The sequence below is a fragment of the Rhinolophus hipposideros genome, assembly GCF_964194185.1.
Source record: "Rhinolophus hipposideros genome assembly, chromosome: 7".
Classification (NCBI taxonomy): Eukaryota; Metazoa; Chordata; class Mammalia; order Chiroptera; family Rhinolophidae; genus Rhinolophus; species Rhinolophus hipposideros.
In genome coordinates, this window is record NC_138053.1 from 25,293,323 (window position 1) to 25,314,898 (window position 21,576).

At 33.2% G+C, this 21,576-nt stretch overlaps 1 protein-coding gene across 1 annotated transcript in view; it reads right to left on the reverse strand.

Annotated features, from left to right (window-relative positions):
* Positions 1–2,293: 2,293 nt before the first annotated feature.
* The window catches only part of WDR36 (WD repeat domain 36), a 39,094-nt gene continuing 19,811 nt past the window's right edge, over positions 2,294–21,576 (reverse strand). Inside the window, exons 14-23 of the mRNA XM_081052958.1 lie at positions 20,943–21,108; positions 20,595–20,703; positions 18,289–18,368; positions 12,977–13,084; positions 11,331–11,428; positions 10,590–10,735; positions 8,083–8,202; positions 7,806–7,887; positions 6,221–6,408; positions 2,294–5,075 (exon numbers count right to left, since the gene is read on the reverse strand). Coding sequence (XP_080909084.1) covers positions 4,926–5,075; positions 6,221–6,408; positions 7,806–7,887; positions 8,083–8,202; positions 10,590–10,735; positions 11,331–11,428; positions 12,977–13,084; positions 18,289–18,368; positions 20,595–20,703; positions 20,943–21,108 — 1,247 coding nt within the window. The 3' untranslated portion in view covers positions 2,294–4,925. The remainder of the gene's footprint in view (positions 5,076–6,220; positions 6,409–7,805; positions 7,888–8,082; positions 8,203–10,589; positions 10,736–11,330; positions 11,429–12,976; positions 13,085–18,288; positions 18,369–20,594; positions 20,704–20,942; positions 21,109–21,576) is intronic.

A 21,576-nucleotide genomic window follows, 5' to 3' on the forward strand; every position in this document is an offset into this window, starting at 1 on the left:
TTCGGATTGCTGTGTAGCTCCTGCCGGGTGTCCCGAGATGGGTCATAGGCTGCGGCTGAACTTGACCTGCAGCGGTTCCTCTCTCAGTTGGCTCTGGGACTGGCACACCCAGTGGCCAGGCTAGAAATGAGCTGGAGCATCACCCAGCTGCCTCCAAGGATGACACACCAAAGGGGCAGACTGAGCAGGCACCAGAGCCCTGCTGAGGCAGATTCTGCTCTGTAGGGTCAGCCCCTGTACCACAACTCCATCAGCGTAGTCAAGACCAGTCCTCACAACCAGTGAGCCTGAGGGTCAATCCCTCCCACTGACACGTACATAGCAACAAAGGCTAAACCAGGAGAGGGGGGCACACCCAAACTGTGCACAGGGGACACGCCTGGAGTGCAGAGCTCAGGTGACCAGCAAGACTGTGCTACTGAGCCTCACAGCACACCTACTACATAAGGCCACTCTACTAAGACCATAACAGCTCTACCTAATACATAGAAAAAAACACAGAAAGGGAGTCAAAATGGGGAGACAAATATGTCCAAAATAAAAAAACAGAACAAAGAGCCAGGAAAAGGACTAAACAAAATGGAGACAAGTATCCTGCTAGATGCAGAGTTCTAAACACCAGTTATTAGGATGCTCAGTGACCTCAGGGAGAACTTCAGTAGAGATAGGAAACATGAAAATGGACATAGAAAACATAAAAAGGAACAAGTCAGAAATAAAGAATAATGGATATGAAGAATACATTACAGGAAACCAACAGTAGATTAGATGAAGCAGAGGATCGAATCTGTGTTTTAGCAGAAAATACCCAATCAGAACACCAAAAAGAAAAAAGAAACCAAAAACATGAAGAGAGTTTAAGGGGCTTCTGGGACAACATCAAGTGTACCAACGTTTGCAGTATAGGGGTACCAGAAGGAGGAGAGAGAGAACAAGAAATTGAAAACCTAATTTAAGAAATAATTAATAATAATTTAAGAAATTTATGAAATCTTGCCACCTGTGACATGGATGGACCTAGAGGGTATTGTACTGAGTGTAGTTAAGTCAGACAGTGAAAGACAAATGTCATATGATTTCATTTGTAAGTGGAATCTAAAGAAAATAAACGAAACAGAAACAAACTCATATATACAGAGAACATTATGATGGTTCCCAGATGGGAGGGGGTTGGATGTGGGTGAAAAGGAGAAAGGATTAAGAAGTACAAATTGTTTGTTACAAAGTAGTTACGGGGATGTAGGGTACAGCACAAGGAGTAACTACATATGTCGTCAGATAGGTACTAGATCTATCGGTGTGATAGATGGGAGAGAGGGCTGGGGACAGTGAAAAGGGCGAAGAGATTAAGAAATACAAATTGATAGTTACAAAATAGTCATGGGGATGTAAAGTGTAGGGAATATAATCAATAATATGGTTAATAACTATGTATAGTGCCAGGTGGGTACCAGTCAGGGGGATTATTTCCTAAATTATATAAATGTCTAACCAGTATGCTATACACCTGAAATTTAATATAATATTGAATGTCAACTATAATTGAAAAATTGAAAAGGGAAGGGGGAATAAAGGGGAACAAGAGGTTCATATTTCCAGGTATAAAACAAATAAGTCATGGGGGTGTAACGTACAGCATAGGAAATATAATCGATAATATTGTGATAGCATGTGATAGAGTCAGATGGCTGCTGGACTTACGACGATCACATCTTTAGTACAGAGAATATAATCAGTAACGTCGTAATAACTGTATAGTGCAGGTGGATACTGTTGAACAACTATGATATACACCTGAAACTAATATAATATTGTATGTTAGCTCTATTTCAATAAAAATCTTTAAAAAAATAAAAAAGAAAATGAAGTTTCACAATTGCAGAAGATGGGATTATCTTGGATTTTCAAAGAATATTAAAATTTTAAAGTGTTGCAAAGTAGTAATAGGTGAGCATATTAAAAATCAAATTGCTTACCATGACAGCAATAACCAATTATAAAACATATTTGAAAAAAAATGGTGTATTTCACTATAGCAACAAAAATAGCCCCCCCAAATAAACCTGTCAAAAAATGTATAATTATATAAATAAATCTTATATAAGATTTCTGGTATGCTCACAATAAAGACATGTATTGATCTTCAAGAGAAACACTGTAATTTTCTTCAAATCAGTACTATAAATTTAGTGCAACCAAAATCAAAACTTCAAGATATGCTCACCAATAGCCAAGAAATTTTTGAAACATTCAGGATTTAACTCCACCAAATTTGAAAACACATTAGAAAACTACAATCAAAGCAATATATTATTTATTAGGAATATCAAATACCCCAATTAAAGAATTTAACACAGAACAGATTTGAAATCAGTGAGACAAGAACGCACGTCAGTAAATAGTTGTTGGACTCTTCAATAACAGTAGCTCTGTATCTTACTCTTCACAAAAACCAATTCCAGATGAAGATCTAGATGCTTACAGGATAAACATCTTTGAACAAAATATGGAATATGCTTTATATTTTGAAATGAGTCATAAACATAATCAATTTGACTATATAAATATAAAACAGCTATAAAAAAGACAAGTGACCAACTGGGAAAAACACTGGTAACAGACATGAAAGACTAATATCTAAATTCTATGGAAAACCTCCTAACAAACACGTAAGATTAAAAAAAAAAATCATTCAGTAGAAAAATGAGCAGTGTAAAAGGTAATTACCATGAGAAATACAGTCTAAAGTAAACATATAAAAGATGTCTAAACTCACTAGCATCAGAATTTTAGAATTATAATGAGTTTTTATCCATTAGATTAATAAAAAAAATTAAATCTAATATTAAGTGTCCTTAATGATATGGGGAGCGGGTATTCATTCATTGCTGAGAAGAAACTATAACTTGTTAACAGCCATTTTAGAAGCCAACTGAAGTATCTTTTTACAACTGCCTAACTCTAACCCAGTAATCCAAAAACTAATCACATACACATACAGGATGACATTCTTTCAGAATTGTTTGCAATTAGAAAAAAAGAAAAAGGAACCTAACCTAAGTGTCTATTATAGAGTATACAGATTGTGGAACAGTATACAAAAGTAGAGATTAGATACGATTAGATTGAAATAAAGAAACCAAGTAAAAAAGTGGCACAGTGATACACATGGTTATGTTAAACCAAAACTATACGTTTTATTTTCTGAGGCTATATATAACATCTACAGACATTAATAGAAAAAGGTCTATATGGAAAGTTAACTGTTCCTTCTAGAGAAGGTACTGAGATTGTCAAAAATAGACTTGTCTCTGATGTTTTTATAAGTAAAATGTAGTCACATACTACATTTGTAATTTAAATTTTAATGGAAAAACAGTATGCACAGACTGATACATTTTAAGAAAGTATACTTGTATACACACAAATTGCCCTTTGTATTTCTTTCTCTCCCTTTCTTGATGGCAAATACAAAGGAAAGGTTCTAGAAGATTAACTGCCAAAATGAGATTGTAATATTATCTAAATAAAATAATATCTCCAATAAAAACAATACACTCAACTTCTGTAGTCTCATATGAAAAAAAGAAGAAAATTCAGTTCAAGATTTATAAAAGCAATACAATCTCAGCTGAGCTCTTATTTTCAGTTATTTACAATCTTCACATGGTACATGATTGTATATTGGAATTTTGGTACATCTTTAAAATACAGTATTTGGGGCAAAGGGATATACAATTTTTAAAGCTAGAAGTTAACTCATTAACATTTGTCAGTGGCTTTATTAAATTTATAGACACTTTTAAAAGAAAAACAAAACTCGGAGTACAAAACCAGATTGGCTTATTTTTTTAACAGTTTACTAATTCTTCCTCTACATTAAACACTTTGATATTTAAAATTATCATTGACAACTTCTTGTGAGAATTGTTCCTTCTGTAGATTTTTCTGTAAAACCTTCTTATCCTAAGGAGTGATGATACTGGCATTCAAATATAACAAGCTGAATTTTATGAAATGACACCACTTTTGAGTTGTTTTTGGAGTTGCACTGTGCTTTTAAGAATTGCTTGTTTTTAATTCAACGGATTGATGAAGATTTGAACCATATCAAGAAAATAATGATGAGAAAAGAGGAACTTCCAGAGCTATCTGGTTTCACAATGGTTATGAGAGAAAAGTACAGTCAGCACTTTCTTGCCAAATAAAAAAAATTAGGAAAACCTTTAAAGGATATCTTCAACAGAATTCAGAGTTTCCCTCACCTATCCTAGTTCAACTCTCCTATAGCAATTTGCCTTGTAAAAGTGCCTCTCACATTCCTGAAAAAGGAACAAGTTCCTTTAGGAAGGCTACAGTGGAGCGAGCACTGTGGCAGTGTTAGAAAGTTTGGCTCTCTCACTGAGATCCCCAGCTACCCTTATTTAGCAGATTCTTTTGCAATACAAGAGGGCTGCGTTATTTACAAGCCTTCCTTCCAGCTCTAAAAGCCAATGATCCATGCTTTCATCAGAGGCCACCAAGAAGGAAACATAAACAAGCCTTTTTATTTCTTATCAGGAAGGCACTTTTATAGTTATATTATATATCAGTTTTATCTTCAGTACAATTAAACAATACTTTACAGGAAACATCCAGCATTTATAATATATGCTACAAATATTCAAAAACATGAGTTGGTGACGACAAGTCAAAAACAGTCATGTATAACCATGTGAAGACACTCAAAAACAAATAATTTAAGTAGATTCTTTTAAACAAAAGGCTGGTATAATTTTTTTCAAGAAAGTATTTAGCATTTAAAGTGAGGAATGACTAGTCAGTAATGCTAGCATTTCCCCCCTCCCCCCTCAATGAAACCTGAAAAACAAAATATGAATTAAAATGAACCCACTTAATCTTTATTTAGTCACTTACATTTATTTTTATAACAAAGCACTTTTTATATAATTTAAAACACACATGCTTTGATTGAACAGTGATTGTAAATAAATCCAATTTTCTTCCACCTGTGATGACAACTTTGTCATTTCTTCTAGAAGTGTTGGCTCTGAAGAAAGCATTTTAAGGTGTAACTGAAAAGAAAAATATGATAGTTGAACATTTAAGAAAATTAAAATTTTGTTTATTCTGGATTCAACTTTTTTACCAAGGAACATGAGAAGACACTATACTGAATATTTTTTTCTTAAATCCTGGTTTATTACCATTTCCCATTCTCCCTCCTCTATCATTTTTTTTCTTTTTATTGTGAGTTCCTTTATGACACTGTCACTCCCTTAGAAGAACTGAAGTTGTCATCACTGTCCTCCACCTAAGGACAGTGCTGGTACCAATTCAGAAATAAGGACATAGTTCTAACACTAAATCCCTATTTTTGTGCTCCTTTAAGGTTCTGCGTTCACTGTAACCCACTGGTAGTGAATGCCAAATGGGCCCTTTGCTTTATTTTCTAAAGATTTAAGTCACTTTATATTCAGGAACTAATCATGGTAAATTTGGGAAAGGATATTGAAACAATTTTTGGCATTTCTATTTTTTCATGGTACCATCTAAATATCTACCTTTTAAATAATTTTAAATAGTTAGATCAAGTGAAAACTAGAATCACATTTGCTATCATTGAAAATCAGCATCATCGACTTCCTTCAATACATTGTACTTTTGAAATAAACATGAGAACTCCATTTCATTGGTCATAAAAGCAACTGTGTTATTGCCAAATCGTTTGAAACTCCTTCAACCAACATAGAAGTAAATATTTTGATTTCAGCAGTAGAAAAAAAACAAAACAAAAAATAAATATAAAACGTGACTTCCTTTCATGATCATAGGAAAAAAATGCCAAAATGCAATTACCTTTTACAAAGTTAATAGTTTAGTATATTGTATCACATAGATGACCCAGAAAAGTCAGGGAGTTGATTCAAAATGTGCTGACTGAAAAAACAAAAACTACAAAGCTGCGTGATCAAGCTGTCTAAAATGGTAGTCACTAGGTACAGGTGACTATTTAAATTTAATTAAATTTCTAAAATAAAATATTCAGTTTCTCAGTCACATTAGCCACACTTCCAGTGCTCAGTAGCCACATGTGACAAGTGGCTGCCATGTTGAACAGTGGAGATACAGGACATTTCCATCTTTGCAGAAGTTCCATCAGACAACACTAACTCTGGAGGAAGGCAAGCTGGGAAGCACTGTCTTACATTAAACTTACCTTTAGAAACAAAGCAAGATATGCCTGGGCCAACTCAAAATCACGCTTTCTGTCCAACATCATCCCGATCATTTTTAAGAAACTCTGCATAACTTCTATAGACCCGCCACAATCAGGAGACAAGCTTCGAAGCTCTGTTTCAATTCCTGATGGGCCTAATTCTTTCAGAAGGTTAAGAGCAGCTTCATCTGAATTTAGTTTTAAAAAGAATCCAGTTATTACCTACAATCACTTCTCTTAAAACTAGTTTTCATTTCATAACCCAAGCAACACATTTAAATTGCACAGGAAAGTCTTTCTGTGGCTTAATTTTTTCCTGTTAAGTAGTAGAATAAACCCAAAATTAAGTAAAAATCAGTACAAATGATGAGAACAATACAATAAAAAGTACTAAACTTTTTGTATTTCCTATAATACAAGGGTGATTTTTTCTGTTAAAGAAAATTTAATTAATGCCCAGTAACAGATACTTTTAATGCTCATAAATAAATCAGATTAAATCTAAATATAAGAAGGCTATAGAAAGTACATACCAAATTATTAATAGTCGTTGCCAATGTGTCAATGGAAATAAAATGAGGTAAGGGAATTTATTTCTTTCTTTTTATTATTATAAAAATTATAAAAGTACCCCATGCTCATTAAGAAACACTAACAATACAGAAATATGTAAGGGGAAAGACCCCACCTTATTCTTACCCACCCCAAATCTCCTTCTTTTGTAGAAGTAAAACACTCTTATTTCATACTCATCCCACGATATTCTACACACAACTATTTTTACCTGAGGTATTTCATATTACAATGGCAACGAGTATGCTTTCAGCTTTTTGAAAAGGAACACCACCAATGACAAATGTCTAATAAATTTTACTTTCCGTCCTTCAGTATATTCTAAATAATAGTGGTTTTCTTCTTTGTGCCCCAGAAATAAAACGAGTTCCTCCTTTCATGATTCTGCTATTTCTCAGTCATCTACAAAGGCCTGAGTACCACTCTTTGGCTTTGCCAATGGGGACTTGAGTGATATTTGTACAAAAACAAAAGCATATGGATCAGAAAACAAAAGGCTAAGTCAAGCAGGACAGTGATTGTGATTTTGTTTATTGCTCATAGCTCTTATTGTTTATCATTATTAGCTACAGACTGTAGGTTTCAAAATTCAAATCTATTATTAACACACTCAATAAACAATTTTTAAAATTGCCTTTTTATGGGATAATTTGAGAATATCTGAAATTACCTAAGACAAAAAAGTCTCTTCTACATTGCAAACTGTATTGCAAACTGTTTTTATAAATAAAAACAAAAGCAAAAACTGGAAGTCTAATTTTCATTACAGAAAGTGTGAAAGATTTTCAAAAGATAATTATAATATCAACATCTGAGGTTAGCGTCACTCATTTAATATAACAGTACTAAAGCTAAAATTAGTTATTTCATAGTAAAACCAAATTTCAGTCCTTTTAGTTTTTCCTATCTTCTTTCAGCTACTAAGAAATCTGCCAATATTTCATTCAATTCCTCTTTATATAAAGTAAAATAAGATGAAGCTACTTGGTAAAATATTTATAATTTAACTTACATTTATTATTTACCAGTCCTTCTTCAAGTCTCAAGCAGAAATCTGATTTTTGAGCCAAAATTCCAAGATTTACCACTTTAGACTTAAACAAAAACAAATACACATTATTCAAAGAACACAAAAAAATGTAGTTTGTAATTAAAAGCTATCATTAACTTATACACATAAAACTTGGTGTTGGTAAAGAACTACAAATGTATAATTTAGAACAAATGTATACTAAAGAAGTACAAATGACACACACCATATACTTAGAATGCTCCAATTTGGTTTTTACCTGTTGGGGATCATTCTTTTGTTCTGGAGCCACGTATCTGGGTACAAGGCCAGGAACTGTTGGTATAAAAAATGGTGCTGATTTGGGTACTTTGGGTGGTTCCTTTGGTTTATTCTTTTTCTGATGAGAAAGGGCAAAAGATTAGTAACTAATTATCTTGTCAACAGTTTTTAATAAGTAATTCGAAATCAATTTTAAAACAAAGTCCAAAAAGTAACAAAAAAGGAGTGGAAAATTTTCAGATTAGAATGCTAAAATAAAATCCCATCAATCAGCATCATAGATATCCATAAATTGAGCTTCCCAGAGCAAACCTCCAGTACCCTTGCTGATAAGACAGAAAGAAAATGACAGGGTTCAGAAGCCCTAAGACAAAGACAGTTCATTTTCCTGAAGCATGAATATTTATATGAATTTTAGGTGAAGAAATAACAGTCAAGCACTTCTGAACTTCTTTTATATTGATACACCATTTTAGTAAAATGGGCTAGAAAGCAAAATTTACATAATTACTCAACAGTTTCTCAAATTTTTCTCCAAAAGAAATTTGGACCCACAGGTAGACTCTACCATTAGAATTTAGGTGAAATTTTTTTCTGAAGCATATCCCTAATTCTTCTATTTTGCTGGAATTTTTATTTTTCCTTAGTATTTTGTGTTTTTAAAAAGCAAAAGAACACTATTGCTCATTTATAAAATATTTCAAGTGTCAGTAAAATTCAATCAGGAAAACCTCCATCAGATTTCCCACTGACAGAATTTGCACATCACTATCTCAGGAGCATTTGATGAAGAACCTTTCTATGGTAAACTGCCTCATAAAGAAGTCTCACAATTTTACCTTACACTGTTCTTCTTCCATTCTTTAAGCTCTGTAACCTTAGGGAGATTTGCCAGGGATATTTGTGGCCTCACGGAGGTAGAGGATGAAAGAAAGTTCCTACACGAAAGCAGGATAAAGTACTGCTAATTACACTAAGCACAGCCCTTCTTTGGGATGGCAGAGACTAGTAAGAGTCACAGTTACCCTTCTGACTCACTGTTTTGGAGTTAGAAGGGATACAGTCAGAGTTGCAAATAAAATAAAAGGCTTTGGAGGAGCTCCACAGTGCTCTGCAAATTATCTTATCTTCTAAGAAAAACCAAAAGTAGAAAAGTTACCCAAAGGACAAATATAAGAATCAGATCTTTTATTATTCAGTAGGAAATAAAAATATTAAAGGTGTAAGCATATTTCTCTCATAAAGATCATTCACTTAAGTTTCTATATAAATTTTTATGTAGAATAAACTATATCTTCACAAGGAGCAGAGTAATCCAAAAACTTAGCTCACGTAATTGGGCATTATTCTGATTGCTCCTTTCACACTCATCTACTTATACTTTTTAATGCACTGCTTTTAAAGCTATTCCGTCAAGTACTCCCTTTATAGCTGACAGATTGGACGACATGATGGAGAGATTTCACAATCATGCTGCTAGACAATATCCCTTTAATGCGATGCCCAATCTCTCTCAAAAAGTGAGCAAGTAAAAAGAAGCACTTTTAACTTCTGTGAGGAGAAGTAACATGTGAAAACTTCCGTCTCTTTTCTTACCCAAGACACTCATCGTTTCTGGTGCTAAGTTATTAGTTACAAAACCACTTACGCACCTTGTCATAGTTATTTATGTCAGTGTTCCTCATACTTTTTCATGCCGGCTCACAATGTGACTTAGCACATACATTACCACTAGTAAATGTGTGCATGTGTATTATGTAATCAAATCACGTGTCATAAAACAACACTTAAACATCATCACTGAAATCTTCTACTCTAGTCAATTCCTTCCAATTGCTTTTGCTTCTCACAAGGGGGGGGGGGTCATGAAACAATGCTTTGAAAAACACTCATACATGCTATAATTGTCCATTTTTCATGTAAAATTTTAGTATCCTCAAGTAGAAAGGGCTAGGTTTTTTTCCACTGCTGCTATCTCAGGACATTATACCTAGCATCTAGTTCTGTCATTTACATGCCTAGACTTGACACAGCAAGCTCTAAACATCTTGGAGCTGGCAGAGTAGGATGATAAAGGGTAACTGAAGCTTAATAAAAAAAAAAAGACCAGTGAAAGACTTCCAGTCTCAAATGGCTAGCAACAGAAATATCATATATTATGCTGGCAATTTATTTTCTTGTTTTAGAAGTTAAAAAAGTAATTTATAGGCTGGATTTAAAATATCCAATTTCTAATAGCTCTGTAGTTGCGGGCTGTACGTTTGCCATATCCCAAGGTCTGCTGAGTGCTCTCAAAGTCAACATGCATATAGAATATACATATAGACAGAATCTTGTGATAATCACACTGGATAAACAGGATTCAACTAAATGGCATTCTCTTCACTGCCTTAGGTATTAACAGCTCCGCCTAAAGCCCTCAAAGTAGGGGAAGCTTTCCTTACTAAAGAAAATGCTTCTCGAATGTGCCTTTCGGGGTCAATATTAACTGTATTACGGTATTACCTTAATAACATCAAGATAAAGAAGGCTCTTCCACCGTGATTCAGGAAGGAGTGATAGAGTCACCAACTGCTCATTCAACTGTTCTGGGGAATCATACTCTATCATTTCATCGCTTGGTTCTACAGCTTCTTCTGCTAATTCTATATCTTAAAACAAAAATTTTTAGGTAGAACAAATTAATAAAAATGAGATTTTTAGCATATAAAAGCAATTTAATTCATTCCGAATCCATTGGTATTTCATAAGATGTTCACTCAGTGTAGCCTTGTAAACGCTTTCTATTAGTTTCATTTCCTCATCTTTTCATGTTAACTACAACTCCCATCGTTAGATCTAAAATTTTTCCACTGGTATACTATTAGATATCTTATCAATGCCATGCCACTCATTTTTGCAAAAATTCATGAAGTCATTCAAAATATTTCATATCAGTTAAAAAATACTTTGATCGAATGCATTAAAGTAGGGGTGTCCAAACTTTTTTCAACGTTTTTTCACCAAGGGCCATATGCGGTAAAATACACAAACAGCCGGCCACTCACTGGAGGTGAAGTACACATTGAGTCACCTGGTTTATTTAAGTAAACTAACTATAGTTTTGGAATTTGCTGCGGGCCGATTACCAATGGACCGCGGGCCGCAGTTTGGACACCCTGCATTAAACTTTGCCTCCAGTAGCAATATCCCTCATTTCATGTTGGTTACTATACTTCAAAAACTACTTTACTGTTTTGTGATTACCTTGGGTTTGACAAGTACCAGGAAGCATCACTACTGAAGGGACATAATCCATGGGAAGTGGCCGTATTGAAACAACTGAATACAGGGAAACATTGGACCTGAGAAATAAAAACATAAGCAATATTTTAAAACTTATAAAAACTGCTTTTTCAGAGAAACTTCAATTATTGTTAATAATTTCTATAATCTTGAATTTGGATACAGATTCCAATCACTTACAAAAAAAAGATCTCAAACATACATAGTATTGATTTGAAAATGCTTTGATTCGTGTCATAAATGTCATCACATGAAAGCTAGGTATAAACATTATTAACAGGGTCTTTATTTTTAATGTAGTACAAAAAGTATTTATTTGAGAGACAGGTACTGGAATAATACTCTTATAAAGTAACATAACCTCCACCTATTTATATTGTTTTGACAAATGTCACCCTTCATTTAAGGAAATAAATGAAGATAGACTCCGAAAGTTACATTAGAAAATATGCTGATCAGATTCTTGGGGTTAACAGTCATGGATTTCCCCTTCTCTAGAGTGGTCCTCTAAACGACCATGTTTCTACTACTTGACTGTGCACCATGACCTTGGTATGACTAATCAAGAGGCAGCTACCTGTCCCGAAGTTGGCAATCAGATCCTGTTTCCCATATATTATGAATTTGGAATGGAAAATAAAGATTGGGAATATCAGGTTCTGAGTTATATTAATAATAGTACTATACACTCTTGCTGCTGAGGTCCCATAGCTACTATTCTTCTCTTGTCTTGATTGTTCAAGCCTCACAGATTCCAGGAGATACGTACTCCATTTTGCTTATTAAGGTGGCCAGAGTCTATTTCCACTATATATTGAATTTATTTTCATATCCTAAAAATCTAATTATAAAATCTTATAATTAGAAAAAGAATTAAATTTTTTTTTCTCTTCCTCAATATTAACAATTAAAAGAAATAGGCCTTTTTGAGCCTTGCTTTTGCTTGGGGGCCCACTCCAAACCCTTTGGAGGTATACTTTTTCTTCTAATAAACAGTTTTTTCACTACTTCAAAAAAAAAAAAAAAAAGAAATAGACATCTGAACTCAGGAAACAGACAAAAATTTTTCTAGACTCAGATGAGGGACTACTTATTTTGAATTCTTACACGTTTATCACGTGGAGTTGGCTGATCACCATAAGTATCTCTGCATGGTTATCAAGAGTTGTACAACTAGAATGAGTCTTAGTAAGCATTTTGCCCACGCTTATGCCTTATTTTATAGACAAAGTAATCTGAAGTTAAGAGATTGGCCAAGGTCAGAAGGCAGTATTGTGGTAATGGCAGGAAGCCCAGGGCCTGGCTGGGGACTCCCCTTTTCTAACATTTTTAAATTCACTTATCCTTTCTGCAAATAAAAACTAAAAATAATAGATAAAAATCAATCCTGTGGTTTACAATACACTTGAACAAAGCTATTTAAATTATCAAGCAGATGTTGAATCAGTCATAAACTTACGGTAAATTAACTCTGTGTTAACTACGTAACATTTTCATTTTACAAATTAAAAAAAAACAAAAAACTAAATGTTAGCAACTGTGATTGTCTGACAATATCATCTTCCTTCTCTTCCTTACTCAAAACAGAATTGTATGAAAGAACTCACCATAGATAAATTCCAAGGTGGTCAACGTGGGAAGTGGCCAGAAAGTCTCCGGTAGGGGACATAGTAACATTGAGAGGAGCTGAGTCCAACAAAAAGCTGTCTATAAGGCTATAAAAAGAATCAAGACATTACAATATTTTTACTCTATCAAAAGGATATAATTCACAAAATACATTTTTGTTAAAAGAATATGAGATAAGATATACAGAAAATTTTCATTTTTTTTTTTAAATCACCACAAGAAAGTCATCCATCACAAAGACCTCTGTCAACTAAGTTACTATATGACAATAATCTCTTAATGAGAAAGCCTTAGAATACTAAACAGACCAATTAACCAGAGAAAAGAGTTTTCAACAGGGAGAATACAGGAAGAAATACTCTGTTTTTCTGAAATTCCATTTTGGTAGACTAACCTGGGGACAATTCTGAAGATGTCATATGTTTAAAATAAATGTAATTATCAGTACTCTTATATTTTTGTTATCCCAGTGAAAACAATAAAAGGCTTAGGCAATAGAAGAAATTAATAAAATAAAATGGCTGTAAATAAGAGAATAGTAATGCAAAAAATTTGAGCAGTTCTACCTGTTTTTCAAATTGGTAACCTGTTTTTCAAATATATATTTCATGCTATACATAAAATATATTAAAAAATTCAATCTCTATAGCATAACCATAAAGCAGTGTATGGAAAGTAGTCTCATAGCTTTAAAAGCTGGAGGGGTGGAAAAGCTGGGGAAGGGGAAGTGATTACACCCAGGTAAGAGACTCAGAATAGACTTCTCAGAGAATACAGTATTGGATGAATAAGGATAAGGCTACATACAGGGTCTTGAATACCAAACATCTGAGTTTGTTTTTATCTTTTAATCAATGGGAAAAACCACTAAAGGCTTTTGACCAGATAGTGGTATAATCTTCACTTTCATTAAAAAAAAAAAAAGAAAAAAATCTGCCATCAGAATGTAGAGTGTTTCTGACCAGAAGAATGGTAGTGGTCATCTAACAAGCAATGGGGATCTGAACTAGAATGGTGACAGCAGGAAGTGACATGAAGTGGATTTAATGAGCAAATAGAAAGACTTCCTGCAGAGGAAGCTTCTCAGGCTGGCTAAGTGTAGGATACTTTGTATACTTTAAGAGGAACATATGGTTTTAATCACTGCTGTTTTAAAAACTTTATTCACTGAAGCCAGTATATTATCCACAGACAGGCCCAGCAGAATTAAGCTCAGAATCTACATTAAATAAAACATTTCAAAAAAAAAAAAAAATCACAGCAGTTATCACTTTTTTTTATTATAGTTATCACTTTTTTTTATCACTAGGAAGTATCTTGGGCACTTGAGTCTACGAAATTAATCCTAATGACCTCATGGGTAGATTCATCCTTACTATATAGGTCAGAAAAATGAGGAACACACAGTAAGATTTAAAAACTTGTTCAAGGTAGAAAGCAAATGAGCCAGGATGTCACCTCTTAATCACTATAAACTCAGTAAAAACACTACTGAAACTAAAGATACACAAAGAGCTTGTTAGCACATACACACCCTGGGAATGCCTACACTGGTGATTCATGGAACACACTCAGCAGCTCAAATGTAAATGAAGACACCCCACTGGAGACAAGTGACTTGTCCATGATGAAATCTGTCTCTCAATTTGCTCAGAAAATGATTAACAATGTAAATCTTAAATAACGAATGCAAGATAGGAAGACAAGACTAAAATTAGGAGCACTGGGAACACATACCCAAGTTTGCTCAGGACAATGACCGCTGTTTAATTCTGGTATGGGGGGAGAAAGTGAGTAATAACCTGTTTGATTTCTGTTCAGACCTACTTTGGAAGCTTACAAGAATGGCTTCTCTTGGGGACCAAGAGAATTGAGAAAAAGGATACACTGGTGAACACTTATTATATCCAGAGACTGTTAAATTATTTTTGTCAATTCATTTAATCCAAAAAACCTGGGCAGAAAAATCTGAGCAGAAACATTATCCTAATGTATATAGATGATAATTAAACCTAAACACGGCTATTTCAAATTTTACCATATCTTGTCTTAATATTTGTTTATTAAAAATGTAAGTATGTGACGGGTGAAACTCCCTAACACATTTAGAATCTGTTAAAAATAGAATCTACTGCTTGAGCAAATTTATTTTATGTGATACTATAATTATTTTGTCAAATTCACTGTGCAACTTGATCCCACAGCTGTTGTTGTGTGTGGGTAGAATGACCGTCCATTATTAAAAGCATCAAATTGAGGAAGGTGGTTTCCACATACACAGCATATTTTACATGGCCACATTAGTTCATAAAGCATAAGCGTGCAGAGTTAATTCCAGACCCAACTACCAGATAGTCTCCTGCTAACTGCACAGAATGAAAGTCCCGAATAAGTTATATATTGAGAGAATATTAATAAAATTCCCATTCTAAGGAATCAGAGTTTCAAGCACAGAGCCCTGAATATAGCAATAACACTGATTATATTCTGAACAAATGCAGAGTGTCTAGATGGTCAATGTCCAAAGTGATGGAATCACCTTACACAGGAATCTTTAATGAATAGAACAAAGGGATGGTTTTACCTCAGTGAGAAATGAAAAACAATGTTCTATGCCAATTATTCTCATGTAATTCTTCTCAGAAAGCAATAGTGAGACAGAACAAAGTGCAAAATTCTATTAAAACTATTTAACTTTATATTTTTCTCATCCCCAAAAGAGTTCAACCTGAACTTCCAATAGGTTGAAAACAACCAGAAATATAAAATGGTATTGATAGAGAATGACAGATAAGTTCAGGGACAAAAAACTTCAACTCTGCTTCTCTGAGAATCCTACAAACATAAGAAAATTTTCTGCACTTTAAAACAACTTTACAGGAAAACTTCAGTACCTATGCAATTTGTTTTAGAAGGCACAATTCCAGACGGATACACTGGTATGTTACCACACCCAAAGGTTTACTCATAAATAGCTTCACTTTTCAGGCTATGTAATGAGTATATTCATTCTTTAAATATTTAACATGTTATGTAAATGATAAAGCTGCTTTACTGAAGAAAGAACTAGGAATCTCCAAAGGTTGTCATACTAATTATGGTTTAAAACCAGGGGGAACCCAAAATTCCAAGTTACATATCGTTGTATGATGAAATACTGATCCTCACTTCCTTATTATCTTCTACATCAGGAAATTAAGTTCACAACTGTTGGGAAATCTGTTTCTTTCTCCTATGCTTATTACAGCAAAATGCCATTTACAAACTATGCCACCTTGGGCAAATCACTTAACTTCTCGTTAAGTCTCCATTTTCTCATTTGTGAAATGGGATTCCTAACAGTAATAATACCCACATCCATTAGGATATGAGGGAAGATGAAATATAAAAGCATATAAACTGTCTTGTGGCTCTTAGTAAATGTTAGCTTAGTTGCAATTAGGTAGCAGAAGTTGTGTGATATTGCTTTTCAAACTTTCTCATTTGCTCCACTTCAAATCTTAACCAAAGTAGTATTTATTTTTGTCTTTATTAAAAATATATTTGGTTCAATTACTGTAAATATTATTACATTTTCTTTTAACAATCCCTTTGTGACTTATTTGTTGCTCTTGGGTTTCTTTTAGCTTCATGCCTCTGTATTCACCTAAAATTACCTCAGTGTTCACCCAAAAATAAGACACCAGAGTTGAAAAACTGTCAAATTTAAATCTGCTCAACTTTCTACTGAAGTAAGAAATTCAGCAAAAAGGATAATGCTGAGTCAAAGATTAGCAGCTTTCAATGTTTTCAGATCCTAAATTTTCCATTCCAAAGAAAAACTTGCAACTTTTAAGAAATGTTTTGCTTATTTAGCACTACTGAACATTAACCTACCTCTCCCATCTAATGTGAACGAAAACTACTTAAAAGGAAAACGAAAAGGGCATAATTGTGCAACTTTCCTACTGTAATTAAAGCAACTCAAATTATAATGTTCATTTTTAGAAAATAGCAAAAGTCCAAGAAGCAACCGACTATTTTATAGTCGATAGAACCAAATATTCTATCAATATTTCTAATGGTAAAAAAAAAAAAAAAAAAAAAAAATTCTAATGGTGCCTTTAAAAAAGTTTTTTTAAAAATTAAGAAAGTACCAACTTTAGGTTAACTTTTGGAAGTTGGAGAACATAGCCAATTAATTAGATTTTGCTTCCTCTATTTTAAGTGAAAAAATGACACACCTGTGGACAAAAGTCCCTAGTTATTATATAGAGCTGGACTCAACAGCAACACTCTGTTGTGCATATCCCAAATCCAGTGTGTATGCTGGATGAATAGCTGTGCCTCACTGCTGTACCAAACTTGAAGGGAAATGAGTACATCAGGGTTTTTCCTTTCTAAAGGTCAAAATGCTTTCAGGTATGAGCTTATCCAATTCCCAAGAAAGAAGAGGAAGTAGATTTGGACGGAGCTTAATTGACAAATATTTCAGAAGATTAAAAAATATAATCCTTCCTTCTCACCTTTCTCACCAATGTCTTTCCTTATGGTATATTCCTGTTAAACTAGATATTTTGCTACTCCCATCACTCCTTTTATACTTAATCAAGCAATTCTACGTTAAGTGATATCATTTTAAATTGTATCTATTCCTATATAATTTTTAACAACAGCAAAGTTCTCTCTCTCTCTTTTTTTCTCTCTCTCTCTGTCTCCTCTGTTCAAATTATTTAACAGAATTAGACGTTTCCTCTTCAAGTGCTGTTTTAGTAGAAAGTGTCAACCTATAAAACAGATTTCTGAACACCGCTGGGTTTTACCCAAATCTTAAGTCACACATTTTCATTACTTAACGGTATCTAAAATGTCTTCTTTCAGGAATTAAGTTACACAGAAAATATATAAGATACATAAAGGAAAGTTAGGGTTTTTGACCTTTTAAACTAAATTCAATATAAACAAAATAAACAATCAAAAAACATTCAAAATAAAAGTTTGCAGCCCTAAAGTCTGAGTTGTATTTTAAATTATCAAAAAGACCAAATGAGCTTTTTGAAGGTTTATGCAACTCACTTTTATAGCTCCATTTTGTAGGTACAGAAAACCTAAAGAGACTGCATTTTCCTCACCATTATTTTTTTATGGCACTACTCCCTGCTGTGTAAGACATCAAAAACACTCCAAGGACAATGTACCATCAAGTTAGAAAATATATTCCTATTCAAAGAAGCAGATAATCCATTAACTATAGGTAAAAGAGAATGACTGGAAAATCTGACAGAAGTTGGGGATTTAAAAATAAACTCACCACCCAGAAGGAAGGTCCCAAGTTCTAATAGAGCAATCCATTGAAGCACTTATTAACCAACGACCATCAGGACTGAAAGCCTTTAAATTTAAAACAAAGAACACATATAATTTGTGTGTGTATTTATGTGTGTATTTTTGTGTCTGTATTTTTATCAGCTCAAAGAATGTAAGAAATGAAAAGGTGCAAGCTTCATTAAAAATTAAGATTGGATAAAATTTAGACCACCCTCTTTTACATAAGAGAAAACACCATTTCTTATATACTAGTAATTTAGATATAGATAAGGATTAGGCTTACATGAATTATAAGTGTTATAAAACTTAACAGTATCACCCAATTTTAAATTTTTACTCCAGAATCTCCTAGAATATAAATTCTAGGACAATAAACTGTCTGACTACAACTTATTCTTAACATAAAATAGCTAGTCTGAGAACATTCAATTAGAAATATTTCGTTAGTCTAATTTTAGTTATAAATTATCTGTGAAAGTAACAAAAACCACAAATTTCTTGAAAAAGTCTATACATTGAACTAGCTTTCTAAGAATTAATTCAAAATGATTTTGAAGACAAGAATGCAAATTCTCTTAAAATATAAAAGTTACTAAAGAAGTCTTTCTACTTTTACTTGTAGCTTCAGTTAAAAATTCTCCTTTTCTTCCTTAACCATGCTTTATTTCTAAAATATAATTTAAAACCACAATTATCAGATTTTCAAAATAAATTTAAACAATAAAGTACTTATGCCATCTTAAAGAAGTTATATCTCTTCTATCAATAAAAATGGATAAATAATAGTTCTCCTTGCCCGCAGCTAGTTAATGTAGTAAGGTAGTCAGATTTATAAGAAGACCCAAAAGGACAAACTTTAAGGTTTATAACGGCAGCATGATAGTTCATCTAGGCGTCTAAGCATGCCACGGGGATCACAACTATCCATATTGGCAAATGATACTAAGATAAGTGAACACTAATTTGTTCATTGGGCTGCAGTGATACCACGGAAACTCAAAACTTAAGGTCAGAGAGCTCAATTTACAGGATAGTACAGATACTAAAGGATGGGAAAAATGACTCTGGTGGGTAGAGTCACGTTATAAATATGCATAGATTAAATTAAACAGGAGTAATTTATTACTGAGCAGGGGAAATTCTAGACATACTGTGTTTCCCCGAAAATAAGATTTAGCCAGACAATCAGCTCTAATGCATCTTTTGGGGCAAAAATTAGTATCAGTCTTGTATTATATTATTAAGACCCAGTTGCACAGTATAGTAAAATAAGACTGAGTCTTATATTAATCTTTGCTCCAAAAGATGGATTAGAGCTGATTGTCCCGCAAGGTCTTATTTTTGGGGAAACCCGGTACAAGTTGAAAGCAAAGTTTGAAAAGGAAAGAAATAGGAAGAGCAAGTTGACCCTGACAGATGTTTTCAAAAATGTCATTTCACCAAAATTACCCCACTCCCACACTATTTCTATAGATACTGTTGCAACAAATTCTGTTCATGGGTAGTTCTGCCAATCTCCTATCTGCAGCACAACACTATTTCCTGACCATTTTTCCCCTATTTTTAAGGAAATGGGTAAACATTGCAAACTCTGATTTTTGATGTGAGAACTATTAAGTAGCTGTTGGGTCTGCTGCTCAGTAGCTAGGATTTTATTTTTATTTTTTTCTGTTTTCAAGTAAATTTCATGCAAAATAACAATATGTATTTAAAATAGTCTTCTACGTGCACTTTTTAAACTAGAGTACTTCTTACCATATATCCCACTATAAGAACATAACAGCAAGCTAAAATGCATTATTAATTAAACTCTTTAGGAGTTAAGATATATAAACTCTAGAAATAACTCAAAACTAAATAAACCACGTACCAGATATTCCAGGTGCACTAGTATTAATTTGTCATGTAGAAAAACAGAAATGTGTTCTCTCAGTTTGGTTTAATATTAAGTCAAATGATATACTTATGTTTCAATGCATCATTCATTCTCCAAAGTATATGCTGGCCTTGTAGAGTTTAAGAGAACAAGATGAACTCTGAGATTCGTATTTTAATCTGATAGCATTAACTCACTGAGAAATATTAAAATTCTTTTAATTCTACACATCTTCCTTAAAAAAAATCTCTTTGAAAAATTAGGTTGCAAATTATTTATTTTGAACAATTCCTCATATGATGAGCAGTTCAATGCTACTAAAAGAATAATAGATTCAATTATTTGAACATTTTAAACCTAAACAGAAGTAGAAATGAGTCAAGTTTTGTTTAAACACCTAAAGTTTGTTTTACCATGTCATTTATTTGACCTTGATGTCCAGAAAACTCTCTGACAATCTTCCTAGTTTCTATGTCCATAACACAAATGGAGAAGTCATCCAAGGTGAGTCCCAGAATGCCACTAGCAAGATAAGTGAACCAGTTTTAATAAACAAACAGCAAGGAAAAAAACCTTCAACTAACATCTCAGTCACTTTAATTTTTTTAATCAAATATATTTGGGGAAATTAAGCAAAATGCTGTTCTTTTATATTAAGTCTGATTTTTCCCACTTGGCAAATTATGTACTGTACTTAAATCAAGAACTTTTACCAAAAGCATCAAGAAGAAAATCCATTATCATTAAAAGAAAAACTTTACCTGTCCCTGTGTAGCAGCATCATATTTGGAGATGAATTGAGGCTCACAGAATGGATTAAAGTTTTGTTTTTAAAGTTCCAGAACTTGAGTAATCCTTCACTACCAGTTGTAACTGTCAGCTGGTTTAATCCATCTACTGCAACACCTCTGACAGACCCTCTATGAGCTTTAAAGCATATGTTAAAAGAAAAAAAAGAAATAAGAATTGGCATTGCCTCTCCGAATACTACACAAAGAGGATTCCTTAATCTAAATATCTAAGTTCCCACTATTTACCTTCCCTAAAATCTTAACATTTATCTGGGATTTTAGGGAGCAAGGAGAAACTTACTATATTGCTCGAATAAAAACAAAGTCCATCAGGTTAATGCCACAAAAATTTCAAAAACAGTTAAGATTTTCTGCTTACAGCAAGGAAAAGAAAATAAAAATTTTAATTTGTACAATATCCACTTTCCTCTAATTCATCCATGACTTCATTCTGAGTATTTCAAAATGGTGTTTATAAGAGTAATAATGACAGTATCTGTCATATAGTGTCTATGATAACCCATCTACTTTAGCAAAATGGCCAGCACTGAAGAATCTAATACATGCCAGTGACAGTTATTAGCTAGTATCTATCTACACTACT